This window comes from Vipera ursinii (genome assembly GCF_947247035.1).
Source record: "Vipera ursinii genome assembly, chromosome: Z".
Classification (NCBI taxonomy): Eukaryota; Metazoa; Chordata; class Lepidosauria; order Squamata; family Viperidae; genus Vipera; species Vipera ursinii.
In genome coordinates this window covers 75,490,098-75,509,077 of record NC_139517.1, presented here as the reverse complement: position 1 = coordinate 75,509,077, position 18,980 = coordinate 75,490,098, and the positions used below count along the sequence as shown (strand labels likewise).

The following is an 18,980-nucleotide window of genomic DNA, read 5'->3' as shown; positions in this document are numbered from 1 at the left end:
CTTTCCATTTGTTGAAATTTTCAGGGGCTCTGGAAAAAAAGAGCAAATAACACCCTGTGATATACTGTTGATCTACTCATGTATATCAAAGAAATACACTAAAGACGTTAAAAATAAAATATGTTCATGTGAAAAGCCAGTTTGATTCCCCCAAATTAAAAGTTTCTTTTACAATTATACACTGTTATCATGCACAGGAAAAGGAAAGTTATTCATGCAGCTTAGAAAAGTTTTAGATACCTGATTGTCAGTGTCTGAGTCAAAACGAGGAGACGATTCTTCGCAAACAGCATGGCTTCGTACCAGTTTCCCCTTTCCCCCTCCTGACTGAAATAGAGAAGTAAAGTAATTTCTAAACAAATAATATAATAGCGTGTACATACCTCTTTGAATTTGTACATGCATGCATAGCCAATAAATGAAATTTTAGCAGTAAAAACTAAAAAAAAAACACAGATAAGCTGGTATGCAAAGAATAAACTGTTCAGCTGCCCTAAGAATAATGGATCAGTCATTGAAATTAGGATATCTGAAAACTAAATCAGTACTTTTGAAAAATTTGATTAAAATGCAATGCAAACTTCCATCAAAAAATTGGTCCTTCAAAACCATGATACTTATCTGCAACAAATTAATTGATATATTTAGGTGGCTAAAATGAAATATACCAGTCCTTAAAATAAGAAACTATAGTTTAATTGTCTCTTTCTGATCTTTAAAAACTAGACATCTGTAAGCATGAAAGCATCCATAAGCATGAAAACATGAAATTTGGCTAGAGAAGGAAAAATAAATGTATTTTTTTTCCTTAAATAGCAGAAACACACAAACCAATTAATTAAAAGGCCAGCAAGCTGAACTGAGGCAAAACTTTTAAAAAAATTAAATTAAAACAAAAGTTAAATTAAACAAAAATTATAAACTTTCACCACCAGCCGCGAGATGTAAATTTTCATCCCAAGCCAACTTATCACAGTTCTGAGCACCCAGACAAAAACTCTACCTTCGATCTCTTTTTCTGCTGGTTCTGGTTAACACTTTGTAACTGTGAAAAGCAAGTGACAAATGTATTAGTAGAAAATATGCATAACAGAAATAATAGCACTTTACAGGGTAGCTATTAAATAATTTGCCCTTATCTCCATCACTGATACACAGGTTTCCATTTCTATGTGATTGCAATTTTCATTTATAAGGGTCCAGATTAAAGAAAAGTTTCTGCATGTAATTTTCATCCTACTTCTTTCTTGTTATAAATATTAGTGAATATTAGCAAATCTTTCAGAAGCATTCACCTCATACTATTTAAAAATGAACGAAAAGAGTAACTAAAATTTTAACAGAATATAACATCTAATAAAATTAAAATGAGAAAAGGAAGACAGCTTTATTAGAAAGTATATGCCAATTCTTAATACCTGGTCTGATTTGCCATATCCCTCTTTTTCATCTGGTTCTGAGCTTTCTGTTTTATTAAGAACGCAATTCTCTGATTGAGAGAGAGCCGAGTCTAGCTCATTTCCAGCTTCTTCTAGTTTATCTTGCTCAGACATTCTCAGAAATTTAAAGAAAAAGTTTTGATGACCTAAAATGTCAAGTCATAAACAGACAACATACAGGTAGAAATTTATATCACTTTATCCCCAATTTATTCTATCCTACAGCCCAACAGAATTCAGTACAATTCACACAGTAATGGAACAAAGAATTCTAGGTGAAGGCTAAAGAATTTAAAAATTAACAAGTAGCTTAGATTAACTAAAGTAATCGTAATAAAGAATAGAAAAGTGAACATGTTTTGCTATTTCTCTTCCATCTTTCATTCAAGAGGTACATTTTGCAACTTGCAAAATTTACACATGTGGAAGAACAGTTTTACCAGGAAGATGTTGCTACAAAGTAAGGTAGCCTATACATTTTTCTATTAGGTCATTAATCTCTTTTGAAGAAGAAAGGGAATCGGCACACACCTACCATTCAATCATCCCTATGTGCACACATATGAAAGAAAGAAAGAAAGAAAGAAAGAAAGAAAGAAAGAAAGAAAGAAAGAAAGAAAGAAAGAAAGAAAGAAAGAAAGAAAGAAAGCTGAAGAAATAATGACTCAATAAAAACATTAATTGTCCACTTGGCATTAAAAATCTCAGTCTTCACCGATAGGCGTTAAACTGACAGCTCCACTATACAATTCGAAAGCCCTTTCCAAACCCCATTATCATTCTCCCATACTGTTAAAATCTTCCCAGAAACTCTTGGCAGATGGCTCTCATGAAGCTCTTAAAAGCAAGGCTTTGCTCTCATTTCACAACAGTCATTTACACAGAATCTTAGCACAGCTTTTGAAATTAAAAATATTCATAAAATACCATTCTGGTACCTCCCTACTGATTGGTTGTCAAATATGTCTCATGAATAATTTAATACTTTTTGTTCTTCCCATCATGTTTTTAAAGAAAAAAAATCATAAGAAGGAAAATATACTGGAGAAAGACAAATACGTTCTTAACAAATTTTACTATTTGTCCTACTCCCAATATAATGTAGTTATTTGATAGATATAAATTTAATTGTGTTTCTTTTATAGACATTAATTCATACTGAAGAGATGCCTCCAATCTTTGTTTTGGTTTATTTTAAAAGAAAATATATAGCATACAGTGTGGACAGCAATTCAGAAAATTGCCCATGATTTTGTAAAAGAACTGAGGACTAAGAGGACTATCGGTAAGAGCACTTTTCCTTTCAGGTTTTGCAAATCTCTTTGTATGAAAAGTGGGACAAAATAGCAATGATTGAAAATGTAAGTTTCTAACAATCAACAAGTTGTCATTTTATTAGCACATAACCTCTCTCCAAAATTAATAAGCATTTATATCTGGAAATTAATACACAAGTTTCTTTCTTACAATTTTAAATATAACTAACATGAATTCTACAAATTGTACAATCTGGTATGTACTCTAGCCATTATATTCATGCAAAATCCAGCATGGATAATTAATACAAGTACACACATAGACAATATCTACTCCCATTAGGTAGATAACTAAGATGTGATTTACCTTCAGTAATAACTGTTGATACTTTCCTCTCAGTTTCTGCTGCTCCTCACTGGTTAAATCCACACAAGTGATCAAAGACAATGTGAATCCCATGACCCCATTAACAGTTCAGGATGCCAGTCTCCATGCTGTTCCTTTACTGTGATCAACCTGGCAAGAAAGAAAAAAAAGGACAAAGAGTAAATACCAATAATAAGAGTTATAATCATATTTAAAATTAAAAGATAAAATAAAGAGACCAGATTTCTAACCCCAATGACCAGCTTCAAGCAAATCACTTTCACAGCTTGATCCAGCTCCACCTGTCTCAAAAACTGTGTGTTTCTTCTCTAATGAAGGCTAGAGCCGGCTGTTCAACTCATAACAGCTCCTACGCACGGAGCTAAAATTAACAATTGCAGATTATGTGCCAAAGATTACTCACTTCAATTTTAACCTTTTTAGTGAATTATAACACTTTGTACTAAAAAAAAGTATTTTATGTTTGCTTCAATGGAAATCAATATTGTCCTTAAAGAAAAGCATGTTATCCGCTCTGTAAATGAAGCTGCAAACTCAAATTGTTCTCAAAGAAAAACAATACAAATTGCTGATTTAGTAAGCTCAAAACACTGAAACAGTTTAAAGGAATTAATAGTTCTAAAAATGGAAATGAGAAAAAAAAAACTTATAAGGATATAAAAGAAAAAAAATTACTGCAAGAGAGACAGAAACATCCTAGATATTTGGCTAAAATATGTGAGGGATTTAGAAATAAATCAAAACATTATTAAAGTGCCAAAATACCATGATTATATTTTAGAGAACTTGATTTGGCAGTTGACTATTAACCCAGAGAAGGACAAGTCTTCTCGCAAATATGAGAACCTAAATTTAGCACCTGTAGTTCCTTAAACCAAACGTCTCTTTTCCCAGGATCATTTGGCATCTGCAGAGCAGCATAATCTCTGAAAAAGAAGCAGCTGCTTTAAGGAATTCACTTCTGCTTGTACTCCAAGGGTGCTTTTCCAAAAGCTTCTTCAGTTTTTTGATAAGAAGTGAAACATTTTCAAAGAAAAAAACAAGAAAGTCCAGTTGCCTTTGGGAAAAACACCTTTGGCACAAATATGACCTGGATAATTAAGAATCTCCATCAACATTTATACCGTTTGTTATACTGAATCAGAATACTCCTATTAGCAACTGAAATTGCCATTCTAGCTTTGAAAAAATATATGACATATATCTATATAAAGCTACTATGCTACCAATTGTAACTTTTCTCTCTCTTCCATTTAATCATTTCTAACTGTCAGAAACTCCCATGGCAAAATTCTTTTCCAGAAGTGGTTTGCCACATTCTGACTAGGCCAACTCACAATCTCCTAGTTTCTATCCTGATGCCTTAACTACTATAGCTAACTGCAACTTATATTGTGAATTGCAGCATCCACTATAAGATGCCTCAGGCAATATATTCAATATATAATATATTCTATTTTCCCCCTTTTTTTTAGATTTGGTGAGTTATAGCATATCTCACAAGTCAGTCAATAGGAGATAATAGTGTTTCTCTCATTTCTACTTCTATTCTATTCTCAATATTTTTATGCAACAGCATTATTTCCTTATTAGTAAAAACTTATTAGTAAAAACACAGTTATCCAAAAATAGTCTTAAGGCAAATACAATACAAACAATGGTAGTAGTCAAAACACCTTTAGAAACCAATTACTACCAGACTAATTGAACAAGAGTTATGTATTCACCTAAAACAATGCTAACTTTAAAAAAAATTGTAATAGACATTATTTTATATCTTCTAATAGAAAATATAATGGATGGAGAACAATCACTATAAAACATATATTAATGGCTTCTAAATTAATCCAATGACATTTGTTTACCGTCAATTAATAATTCATGAATTTCTGAATGTGTTGCTTGAAAACAGTGCAAAGGTTATGATTTGAAAAAAAAATCCTGGTTAAGCTGCAATAAATCTAATAGAAATGAAGGTTGAATGCATATTGAACCATCTAATAAACATCAAATATAATTAAATTTATGTAGTAAACGTTTTACTTTCTTACACTAATTTGTTCAGAAGCAATAAAAATTAGGCATATTAAAATGAATAGAATTCAGATATATTTATGATCCAATTTTTGCTTCAATTTAAATTTCCCACTAACCATATTGCTAGAGCAGGAAAATGCTGCTAACAATTCTCCTCTGATTATACAGCAACAACTACCATTAAAAATGCATTGCAATCATAACTACCCTATTTTATTGTAGGAAAGGACTCCTATCAAGGTAACTCCATCAAGACAAGGTTTGGGGATTCATTTTCTGAACTATTTCACAGAATGAATTCAAGGGTCATTCAGAGATGCTGAATTTACCACACTTCAAATTAATTCAGTTATATAAAGCATCTTACCATATAAAAATCCCTTTCATAAGATAACTAAGTCCAACTATACTTTAAGTAAGATGGAGCATGGAACAAAGTTAAAGTACTTGAGCCTACATGCCATTCTCCTAAAATCAACCCATTTTCTTCTAGGAAGTGTACTTAGAACCAGGGTATTAAATTGATGTCAGTTTGGATTTGGATGCACACACAAATAAATGTAAACCCAAACAAAATATGGCATTTCTGAATTAATGTAATTAATTTTATTTTTATGATCTACCTACATCTAGTGTTTCAAGTAATTTTTCTCTTGTGAACTGTTTTTCTGACTCACAGTTATAGCTTCATTTTATACAATTAACAATATCCCTTTCCTTTTTGCAAATATATTTCAATGTGACTTTGAATCTATTACAAAGGTCAAAATCCAAACTCAGCTTTGTATATATGATTACAAAGTATTTTATTGTTTTTCATAATACTAATATATCTAATTATTTACAGATACTGTAACTAAATATTGCTAAGCATTATCTTCAATTTCATTGTAGAACCTTCTTAAAATAAAGCCCATACTATGTAATGCAATAACATAAAGTATATATAAATTATATGTAAATCCTAGATTTTACAGCATTCCTGGCAGTGTGGATTTCATTTTAAATCAAGTTGATTTTAATCATGATTTAAATCACTAGTAAAAAGGCTTGATTTAAATCAACTCAGTTTAAATCAGAATTTTTAAAGCACAACTGTCATCTCTGTCCTGTGGTGGCTCCTCCGACACGCTGTTGATTCCCCAACAGTCCCATTCACTTTAATGGGATGGCTGGTGATGCAGCAGTGACACAACAGGGTGAGGGACATGGTGGGCAGCAAGTGAGTGGATGCCCATTAACAGGCACTGCCATAATAGATTTGAAATGGCAGGTGCTCTTTAAATGTAAGGACTCATTCTTGCTGGTAGGTAGAAACTTTAATATTATTTGCAAACAAAATAAAGGTTTCCTATTTAGAATAATAAGCAGTCAGATTAGTAAAATAGCGATATCAGAACCGACTTTAGCTAATAGGCTAATCACACTTAGTTGGAGAACTACTAAAATTCTTTTATTTAATTAAAACAATGACATTATATTACATATTCCTGTTTTTGCTTAAACATCAATGTTTAGTAACTGAAGTGCATAAACAAAATATCCTTGAAAAAAACAAAGAAAAGAACTTAAACTGAATATATCAGCTGGGTTCACATAAAAAACATTGTCTTCAGCAGCTCACTCATTTTTATCTTTGTTCTCTTGTTTGTTCATGATCTGGAAAAGAAAAACAAGCTTTTCTGTTTTATCAGAATTTAGAGTGAACAAGAGAATATTCTTTCAACGCCAGAAAAAGAGGCCATTGCAGTTAAAAGTGAAATCATTACTTCAACACTTTCTGAATCCAAGTGTTTAAGTGACTGGTGAAACTTTCTTTAAAACCTCATCAGCAAACATATATTTCTTGAATGCTTCCCTCTCAGTTCTGAAGTTCATTGTAGTTGGCACTAGAGATGGATGATTGCTAGATACCCATGTCATGGCTAACTCCTCTTCTTCAGCACTTAAGGTTTGACCCTGGTACCGGATATTGACAATGTTTGCAAGAAAATGAGATAAAGACAGTGCTTGTCCCATTCGCTTTTTTAAATCTTGTAATGTCTGCTTGTAAGTGTGTAGTTCTGTTTTTAAGTGTTCACTCAGTTCCTTCCAATTTCAACAGCGTCAGCAATAAAACAACTATTTTTCTGGATTTTGTTTAAAGCTTCAGAAACGGGTTTCAGGATGCTCAGTATATGTTCAACATTTCTCTTCAGCCCAATGTTGAGGATTTTGGCTGTGATTTTGGCCATATATTTTTTCTTGATTTTGCTCACAAACGGTCATCAGAATAATCCAGTTTTTATATATTGTTCAAAACAGTCCACTACAGTTCCATCTAACATTTTGTCGGAGCATTAGCTTGGTTCCATCCATTACTTTCAGAGCTGATGTTGCAAAACGATTGTATAGAAGTATTTAGCAATTTCAACATTACTCTTTATTTCTGGGACACAGAAATCTTTAGCTAGGAGGTGCATCAAATGAGTGCTACTACCATATGTTATTAGCGTGGTAGTTTCTTCATGTTGTTCTAAATATCTTCTCATTTTGAACACATTTGCAGCATTGTCTGTGACCAAACTGTGTATTTGACATTTGATTCCCCCCCCCACATGTTATGGTAAATTTTGCTGCTATTTCTAAGTATGCTGCTGTGTGTGCATTTCTTGAAGTATCAATTGTTTCTGCAAGTAATACATTCCGTTCTGTTGTTATACAAGCACATACAATAGGATCATTGTGGACATTACTCCACCCATCAAGACTTAGGTAACAATTTTACCTTTTAGACTTGTTATACATTGCATAATTTCTTCATCATATACTTTATCCAGCAGTTTTCCTACAACATCTAATCTACTTGGTAGACTCTATTCTGGTCTCAGTGACTGAATCATATTAACAAAGTTTGAGTTTTCAAGCAGATGGAAAGAAGAGTTTGTTGCATAAACAAACTGAACAATTTTTTCATCAATTCTTTTTCTAATCTGCTGGTTTTTATCACAAACTTATTTATGGTGGTGGTTCCAGATGCTTTCTTTCTTTTATGTCAGGGATGTCAAACTGCCAGCCCATGGGCTGGATGCGTCATGCCAAAACTGTGCCCACCCCATTGCTGGCAATGGAGAAAAAATAGCAATAGATCGCAACATGTCATGTGACGTGAGTTTGACACCCCTATTTTAGGTGATATATTGCAGATATGTGTAAATGATGCAACTGATGCACTATCTTGGAGAGATAACTCTGAAACTGTAGAACAGACATGTCAAACTCGCAATGTCACATGACATCACGTGACATATCGGAATTTTTCCCCCATTGCCAGTAATGGGATAAGTGCGGTTTCCTTTTGATGCGTCTGGCCCGTGGGCCAGCAGTTTGACACCCCTGCTGTAGAACAAGAGGATGGCAATTTAGAAAGTGGAGTTTCCAGAATCTTTTATGGTGGTGGTGCTGGTTTTACCTAAACAAAACAGTCAATGCTGTTATTTTATTATTTGAACCATATATGCTTATTGTGAATTTCTCACTGTATTCACACACTGTATTCACAGCCTAAAAAGGAATATTTGCATATTTGAATATTTGCATATTTCAACTCATTATTTCTTTTTTTGGCAACTGTGTAAAAATGCAGTGCCGTACAGTAACAATAGCAGATATATATTATTGCTTTAGCATAACAATACCTCATGACAGTTTTAAAAATATGCTGAAATAAAAATAAGTTTACCAGCCTGAAGGTCCTGCCTCTTCAAAAAAGGTCCTTTTATCACAGTACTTCTCATGATGTTGTTTCATTCAGGCCACCCAGCCCTGCATCTCTTTGTTGCACTGCTTGCATTTTGCACACATACCTGCTTTACTCGTAGGTAGAGGAACTTCATTAAAATATTCCCAAACTGGGTCTCTTTTACGGCCTGCTGCCATTTTGCTCCCCAAGGGAGGAATAAACCACTTCAAGCAATGTGCAGAAAGACCACAAAATGTATAAGCTGCTTAGAAGGTTTCACTTTCATTTTTACTGCTTGCCCTTCCACCTCACACTTAGAACCTGGTACAGATACATTTCTCTTCAAATAATCAGTGTTTGTAGTGTACATAGATTTGCAAAATAATGGGATAAAGGAATATTCCTGAACTTTGTTTTATGATTTTTCTCATGGTTGCAGTGAAATTGTGTGAATGCATTAATGCAGTACATGTTATCTCAGCTTGCAGAGCTCGGATTCATTGAATGGGTTTACCAAAAATGTAAATATTGCGGAATATACAGCCTCATTCTACATAACTAAGTTCCATTTCATGCTGAATACACTAAATTATTAATGTATCTTAAATAGAAAACTATATTTAGATAGATTTTTACTCAAAAAGCAATTTATTAAAATAAATTTGATAAAAATAAAAAAAATCCAATTTAAATTCTAAAAAAAAAGTTGTTTTTTTTTAAAAATCGTTGATTATTAACCAACTTATTCCTGGTCCTTTTTTTTTCCCACAGTACTAATATAATGGTTAATTAATTAATCAATAATATTTATTTGACCAGCAAAATTTAGAACAAAGCAAAAAAGAAAATAAATACAATACAATACTAACAGCTAACAAAATAAATTACAGAATATAACATTCATTCTTACTATATTAATACAGTTATTTACCTGGGTGATAAATCTAAAATATGAATAGCTTTGAAATAAAAATAAAAATTATATATCCCCTCTAATTCATAGTTAAGTTGTATCAAACCAAGTACTATTTTAAAACAAAAGTAAATAGGTCTTTGACCAAGTACTTCTTGCTTTCATCAGCAGCAAGACAAAAATCAGCTACTGCATATCCAATAAATGGTTTTAGATTATGAACAGATATTCCCTAAAATATCAGGAAATTTATCTATTAGGAGGAATGCTAGGTACCTTTTGAACAGAATTGAAATCTGGGTAGAGGAAAACAACATCCTCACAGAAGAACAAGCAGGTTTTAGACAGAACAGATCTATTAGGAGGAGTACAATGTAGACAGACCTAATGTCTCTATAAAATTTACAACATAATAATTTATGTGACACATTTTCAACCTCTTCCTCAGCAAATGGGCAAATACGCTTAGCTGCAGGAATAGCCAACACTCCAGAAGATAGGCTTAAGATATAGAAGGAACTTGACATGCTTGAACATAGGGCCTATTAACAAAATGAAATTCAGTGGTGAAAAATGTAAGGTCTACATTTAAGTGAGAAAAACCAAATGCATAGGTATAGTATAGGTGGTATCTGGCTCAACAATAGTAATTGTGAGAGGGATTTTTGGAGTCTTAGTGGACAATCACTTAAATATGAGCCAGAAGTATGCTGCAGCAGCCAAAAAAGCCAATACAGTCTTAGACTGGTTTAACAGAGGGATAGAATCAAGATCATGTTTAGTGTTAATACCACTCTATAATGCCTTGGTAAGACTATACTTGGAATACTGCATCCAGTTTTGGTCACCACAATGTAAAAAAAGATGTTGAGATTCTAGAAAGAATACAGAGAAGAGCAACAAAGATGATTAGCGGACTGGAGGCTAAAACTGATGAAGAATGGTTGCAGCAATTGGGTATGCCTAATTTAATGAAAAGAAGGATTAGGGGAGATACAATAGTAATGTTCCAATATTAGAGGGGTTGCCACAAGACAAGAGGGGGACAACCTATTCTCCAAAGCATCTGAGGACAGGACAAGAAGCAATGGATGGAAACTAATCAAGGAGAGAATCATTTTAGAATTAAGGAGAAATTTCGTTAACCAGTGGAGACACTTGCCTCCAAAAGTTGTGGATGTTCCAACACTGGAAGTTTTTAAGAAGAGATTGGACAACCATTTGTCTGAAATGGTATAGGATTTCCTGCCTGAACAGAGAGTTGGACTAGAAGATCTCCAATGTCCCTTCCATTCTGTTACAGGGATTTTACTATATCAGTCTTGAAGAAGAGAAGATGAAAGAATGTTAAATCTAGCTTTAAAGAATTTGATTCTCAGTTTAGGGAAGGTTAGCTTTAGCAAGTAATTTGATGGTTTCTATGTGTCTATGTCAGGGGTTGGCAACCCCTTTCCCACAAAAAAGAAAACATTGGGAGCCACAAAACCCTGCTGCTTCCCCCCCAGCACTCCACCGCTGCTGCTGCTTACCCCCTCCTCCCACACAGAGCACCCTGTCTCTGCTGCTTTCTTCCTCTACCTCCCCCATGTGGAGTGCGCCCTGCTACTGTTTTTCCCTCCTACTTCCCCTGCGTGGAGCGCCCTACCGCTGCGGCTTTCCCCAGTAGCAAAGGTGGAGTATGGGAGGCAGTGGAAGGGCATAGCCCAGGCATGGCCCAGCAGCAAAGCTCGTGCTCCCCACTCAAGAGGCCACCTGCAGCTCCTCGGCTCTATCCAAGTTGAAAGTGGAGGCGCAGAAACGGGATTGCTCTCAAACAATTGCTCTCAAACAATAAGAGCCAGGTGCACTGCCCTGTACACCGCCCTGAGTCCCTCGGGAGAAGGGTGGTATAGAAATATTAATAAATTAAATTAAAATTAAAATTAAATGTGCACCTGCCTTATTGAGAAGAATCCTGCTGCTGCACCTCTGCTTTCTTCAACTCAGATGGAGCAGACTGCCCACAAACTTCTTTTGTTTGTGGGACTAAAAAAAAGTTCAGTCAATCAATTCCAACTTTGTGAGATCTTTTTCTTCTGTGAGAAGTTGGAATTGATTGATTGAACTTTTTTTTTAGGTGGCAGAGGACTAGGAGCTGCAGCGGAGGGATGAAAGAGCTGCATGCGACTCCAGAACCGCAGGTTGCTGACCCCTGGTCTATGTTAATACTAATTCTGTCATGTTAATTTCAATCTGGAATTCCACATCACATATTTTTAATAATTGTTTGACTTGATCGTAATCTAATGGTTTTAAGAACAGTAGAGACAGCCCGTATGAAGTCAGTTTATGCTCTCTCATCTGTTTCCAGGTGAAGAAAAGTTACCTATTAGAACGAATAGAGTCAGACCAACTGGGAAGAATTGCCTCTTGAGCAACTAATTACATTTCTGCTGTAAGCATTCATGAAGATAACCACAGGAAATATAATGGTTATCTTCATGCAGGCTTACAGCAGAAATTTAATCCAAATTTTAAGAATTTACCTCATTTCCTTAAATAGAATAATACACAGTTTACCATAGCAATAGCACTTAGACTTCTATACTCCTTCACAGTGCTTTCCAGCCCTCTAAGCAGTTTACAGGGTCAGCATATTGCCCCCAACAACATTATACCAACCTCAGAAGGATGGAAGATTGAGCCAACCTTGAGCTACTCAGAATCGAACTCCTGGAGTGAGCAGAGAGTTAGCCTGCAGTACTGCATTTTAACCACTGCGCTACCATGGACCAGAACACAATAATGAACATAGAAATAAAAGCTTTTATTTCTTCCATTTGACTGAGAAGAAACAATAATATATGGCATAAAGCATAATTTCACTTGTACTTTGTATCAGTGCCAGGTATTTCTGAGGAAGATAATTTCATTCCTAACTCCACACCGTGAAATTACTGCACAAATTTAAGACTTACTTACTGATATATTTAATATTTATGTGCTCCATCTGGTGTTCTTGTGACTCTGGGAAGCTTTACACTGTACAAATTAGTCGTTTAACTTAGAGATATGTACATTCATTCTATAAATGTAGATTAATCTTCTCCAATGGACATGCTGTCTATAATTTACCTTTTTCTATTCTGATTTACAGATTATTAAATTCTTGACCAATCTTATCTGAGAATATCAAAGAGGAAGCTTGTTTTTTTTTTAAATACTGCTGTAAAATTGGAATTGTTTTATATACAATTTCAGTAAATTCTCAAAGGGAATACTTCAACACCACTTTCTAAAATTACTTGGACAAAATTTACTGTTGCTGCCAAGCTACACTAACATTTGCAAGAAAGTAGGCTTTTCCCATAAATCTGCAACTACGCTATTTTAATCTGTTTGTCAGGTATGTTTTTTATGTAAACAAGATTGGCATTCTTTTAGGCATATGATCTGAAATTTTGATAGAATATGTATCTGAAATAAAAGGTAATATTTTTGTAATGAATTTGATACAAAAATAACTTCATTGCTTCCAGTACGTAACTATTTTAGTGGTGCATGTGACACTAGTAATATTGATCAAGGCAAAATTTAAAATAACCCCTCATAGATTAGAAAAACAAGTGTTTTCTTGAAAAACAACAACCAGCTAATCATTCTGATAAGCACACTAGAACTTTTCAACCAGAAATTCCTGGATGTAAGTATTCCTATTTTAAGCCTGAATTTATTAACTTGAAAAGCCATGATCATTTCAATGAATTAAAAGCTGTATTTAGTTTGGCAGTAGTATGTAATTAGATATTCTTAAACAATTCTAAATTCTAAATTTTTGTTTGAATTCTGGTATGGAAAGAAAATCTACTTTTTCTTTTCTTAATCTGAAATTTCAAATTAATTAATCTGAATATTTCTGAACTATCAGTTGTCTTTCAGTACTAAAATGTGAAATATTGTTGAATGTCAACTGTTAAACACATATCAAGAGTGTCAAGCAAACATTTCTCACTTCACAAAGAAGTGTCTGATATTGGGACAAATAGCTGGTTTACGTATTGGACAATCCTGCCTGTTCTTCACATTCACCCTATAGTTTCTGATGGGCTTTAAGATATAATTTAGGACATTCTGAATATAAAAATGTAAATATTCAACTAGGGGCAAATAATTTCAGCCCACTGGATCAAAAATAAAACATCATGTTTTCTAATCCTAGTTCCATCTTTTTTTCTCCTGTTATTTAACTTTTTTCCGGTTGTTTAGTAGAAGGAAATATTTCCAATTTTCATAAATTTTAATCTTCACATATCTCAGTTTTTGCACAAATACATTGATTCACTCTTGTTCTTTGTTCTCTTTTGGATGGACAAAACCTTCATGCAACTTAGCCTTCCTATTAATACACTGATTCAATTGGAAAGATATCTGATTTACTTCTTGCCAGATACATGTGATTAGTTTTCTCAATTTAAACTTTAGGAAAATTTTGCATACTCTTTATGAAAATCGTCTACTGAATATTTGGTTGATATTTCTGAGGTAAGTGAAAATCTCCTTCAGAGATATATTTGTAGGTGACATACATCAAGTCTTAATTGACAGCACTGAAGACAATCAACATGTGAATACTTTTGTGTGATCTTTTTTAAACTCATATTTACTTGTGCTTGATTTTTACTAGTTATAGTTTTATTCCAATGACTAGCAGATTTGGGCATTTATGCACCAATGTACATTCCTAAAGCAAAAAAATATATTTTATTCAACTGCAGGCAATCCTCAATCATTTGTGTAGCAACTGTTCAATGTTACAACAGCCCTGAGAAAAGTGACTTACAGCCATTCCTTGCATTCATCTTCACAGTCACATGATCACAAGTTGGATACTTGGCAACCAGCATGTCTTATGATAGTTGAAGCATCCCGGGATCATGCGTTCATCATTTGCAAACTTCTCCCTTGGCTTCCCACAAGCGAAGTAAATAGGGAAACCCGATTTGCTTAATGATTGCATGATTCATTTAATAACTGTATTGAGTTACTTAACAATCATGGCAAAAAGGTTGTCAAATTGGGTGTCATTCAAACTAGGCAAAAATGGCAAATAAACCCTTTCTACCTGAGCATATACAGACAGCTGGAATCAAACAGCACACAGGCCTGCTCTTTCAACAAAGTGTACCCTGTTCAAAACAGATTGAACCTCAGTCACATAGCCAAATTTACTATTGTTGTTCAACAGCATCAATTGAAAAAAAATAGTTAATCTCCTGGAATACCTGCTAAGAGGCAACAACAAGATCATTATCCGTTTTGCTGTGACTGATTGTTAAAAAGCGTGTAATTAAACTTTATACCCAATTTAAATAAAATAAAATAAAATAAAATATAAATAAAAGAAGGCAACAAAAAGAAATGTTCTATTTTTAAAACTTCCTTTAAAGTACTTGGGCATAAATGATTTTGCTTTAATTATGCTGTAGAACCTCCCTTTCAGAAGGGCTGAAAGGAAGACATCAAGATGAGGTAATGTAAAAATTATTGCCTGCATGGACTCTTTCTGTTAAAGTGCCCATCTTTTAGTAAATCAAGGTTCAGAGTCCATTGTTTAATTTCCAGTATGCAACATGTTTAAGACTGCAGGTCAAATCCTGATTCATGAAATTAGACCAGCCTTCCCCAATCTAGCTTCCAATTACTACAGGCTGGGTACTGCTGCACCTGCTAGTATCACTCTCTATAATTGTAATATTTTCATGGGAGAGGCAAAAATATATTTCATAGCAATTGATGTAATCCATGATGTAACAGATCCTTCCCATGTCACATTGTGTTACCTCATATGAACAAAATCCTGGTACTTTTAAAATCATATGTAATAGCATTTGTACATGAATCTTCACTTAAAACAAGGGTCCGTAACACCCAGTCCATGGACCAGTACCGGGTCGCAGCATGCCAGCAACTGGTACACACAAAAAAGCAAAGCCCCATCCATGGGTTGCAGGCAGCACACAAAACCACGTGCCCTCCGGTCCGAGGAAAAATCTCTCTCCACGGAACCGGTATCTGGTGCCCAAAAGGTTGAGGACCTCTGACTTAAAATATTCAGCTAAATGTATTTTTTCTTGTTAATCTTGATATACTAAGCATACACAACACAAAAGCCATAGATTCATATAAAGTCTGCAATCTATTTACAAACTACACTGATCTATACATATGAAAATTTCATATTAAAAATATCTCAACCCTGAGCTATATGGAGTCCCTACCTTGCTTGTGTTTTACAAGATAGTGAACATGTCTGTGTTCTGATGGTGGAAAGTGGATCTAACTTGTATCGGTAATGATTTAAAAAGGGGGAATTTTCAAGAAGAAAACAGTATGAAAATTAATATTTATAAAGACATAAAATTAGATATTACTGTAATTTAAATAGAAAACTATTCTTTCCATGTAGAAGAAAGCTGTGTCTAAAGAATCTGCATACCTACTTTCTCCCTACAAGAAGTTTTTCTTGCTCAACCACATCAATCCAGAAATTACAGTAACTAATAACTAATTTGTAATAAAACATACTGCTGAAATGCAGCAATGGTAGAAGGCATTTAAAAGCAACTGGAACCTTTTGTGTTCAATATTATTACTTATCACTTTGAAATTAAGAGGACCATTACTATCTGCAACATTGACTAGCATCATCAATGTTTTATTGGTTGCTTGGCCTGTGCCTTCAGGTCAGCCTTGATTTCTGGTATTACATGGATAAGTCTATTCATTTTTCTTGGCAACGCTTTCAGAAGTGATTTGTCACTGCCTTCTTTCTTTGGTTGAGAGAGAATAACTGTCTCAGAGCCACCCAGTTTATTTTATGCAAAGCCAGGACTAGAATTTATAATACCACAGTCAACAGCGCACTGCCTGTACCCTCTACACCACTGGGTCTCTTCTTTGCTTGTTTTATACTTTCTCTTTTTTAATTTATATTCAAAATCATGACCTGCAATTAATTGTGCGTTGGAAATCTTAAAATATGAATAAAAATGTTGGTATAAGATCAAGTTCTTCATAGCAACCAAAAATACACCATCATTCTCACAATCCAGCAGTAAATGAAAGCTACATAGACTCAGAAACATACATATGAGGAAATCATTTTGTAAAACCACTGCAAATCATTTTGTAAAACAATCTATTCATGCAAAACTATCAATCTACTGTACTTCATGCTCCTGTAAGATTTAATTTCAAGCAAATTAACAATATAAAGTTTTAGTCACAATTATTCAGTATTACTTTGACTAAGAAATTTTCTTAAACTATTTCAATATATACTAAACTAATAGGAATAGCACGTAGACTTATAAGCTAGAATTTGTCTTGTGCTCGTAATGTGAAACCTCTTGCAAAGAACAGCACAGCCATTGTAAAGATTTCAAATCGTCACAAACAATATAGGTGCTAGTGAACAGAATACTACTGGTTTTTTAAGCTAAGTTCTTTGAGAAAGAAGTTGGCAAATTTGACTAAGATTATTACATCTTTGCATTGACTGAAAATAATATATGTAAGGTCCTGGCAGAGAACTAGAAAGAGATTTTTTTGAGACAAAAAACTTGAAGAAGGAAAAGGTTGAGCATTTTAAAGCATTTAAGTATTCAAAATATTATATTCATAAAATGTTGAATCTTTTGTGATACTACTATGACATTTGATGAGAATTCTTCTGCTATTTCTCTGATTTAATGTGCCCACACTGAAAAATGTTGTAACTCAGTATGATGAGTTCTTTAAACCATATCCAGTTTTGTAAACTGATCCAGACTCAAGAAAGAAAGAAAAGGCCTGGACAGATGGTTTCTTTGCATCTTGATATAACAATTGGGGATATGTTTTATATTATAAAAACAAACAAATGGATATTTCCTATTCAGGTAGTCTTCGACGTATGACTGCAATTGAGACCAAAATTTCTGTTTCTAAGTTAGATCATTGTTACATGAGTTTTGCCCCATTTTATGGATCTTTGTTATGGTCACTGTAGTTGTTAAGCTGGCAGCACACTTACGGGGGGGGGAAGTTTTATGCAATATCCTTCAACATTTCTTTCTTAAGCCTGTTGTGTCTTAGACTATCTTTATGTGAGATTTCTTATTTTTCCATTCTGAAAGAAAAAAAATCCTCCTTCTTTTATTTGGCTACTGTACTGTACTGTGCTGGTGGCTACTGAGTTTACAATTCACATTTCCCATTTTCCCCCACACCAAGGTTGCAGCTGTATTGGCAACCCTGCTGTGCTGATGCTGGAGACAAGGCTCAAATGAGGAGAAAAAGCAGCACAGGTGCCTGCAATTTTGATAAACAGTCCTGCTCATCCTCATTCATCCTCAGCTATACATTAAATATATAACAATGGTTTTGCTCTTAGCATCAGTTTGGCAGATTTTATTTCATTCCACTTGGCACTTAAAAGAATTTCACAGCAGGATACTTTTCTCTCCATTCTCTGTCTTCATCCTACCATATCAAACTTTCTTATTCTCCCTCAGGCACCCAGGCAAACATATAAGTTAAAGAAAGCTGATAAAACCCCACTCACTAAGACCTTCCAAGCTTCTTCTTAGGTTTGTTCTATTACAATAAGTTTCATTCTTGCTTGAATGTCTTTATGCACAATGTCTGGCAACTGAATGGGTTGTTTTAAGGTTTGCATGGGATTAGTATATTTTTGATGATCAGCATGGAGAAAAAAATGTACTGTTTGCATCCAGAAACAAACAAATAATCCTTGCTCAGCAATTAGCAACTCCACCGCTAAGTTACATGATTGCTAAATGAAACATCATGTGATCATAGCAGATGTTATTTCCCATTTGCTTGTTAAATGACTCATCACGTTACGTGAGATATCACGCAATTGTGATTTGTGATTTTACTGCCAACTTCTCCATTGACTGTGCTTGTTGAAGCCAGCTAAGAAGTCTGCGTATAGTGATCACATGACCTCAAGATACTGCTATGGTTGTTGATTGCAAAACAACTCAATTTTAATCACATGAGCATAAGGACACTGCAATGGTCATAAATGCAATGAGTGGTTGCCAAGTGATTTTTTTTCCAGTGCCATCATTACTTTGAATAGTTGCTACAGGGCAGTCACTAAGTGAAGTGTGCCTGTACAATCTCCCTGAGAAAAATCAATTTTATGTAGTGTCTTTTGAATCAAATACTCTATAAGTGA

At 34.1% G+C, this 18,980-nt stretch overlaps 1 protein-coding gene across 1 annotated transcript in view; it reads right to left on the bottom strand.

The window, feature by feature from the left end:
* Positions 1-18,980, bottom strand: part of ARPP21 (cAMP regulated phosphoprotein 21) — a 148,119-nt gene that overhangs the window by 105,543 nt on the left and 23,596 nt on the right. Inside the window, exons 2-5 of the mRNA XM_083379349.1 lie at positions 3,063-3,212; positions 1,419-1,585; positions 1,004-1,045; positions 241-327 (exon numbers count right to left, since the gene is read on the bottom strand). Of these exons, the coding sequence (XP_083235475.1) occupies positions 241-327; positions 1,004-1,045; positions 1,419-1,553 (264 nt within the window). The 5' untranslated portion in view covers positions 1,554-1,585; positions 3,063-3,212. The remainder of the gene's footprint in view (positions 1-240; positions 328-1,003; positions 1,046-1,418; positions 1,586-3,062; positions 3,213-18,980) is intronic.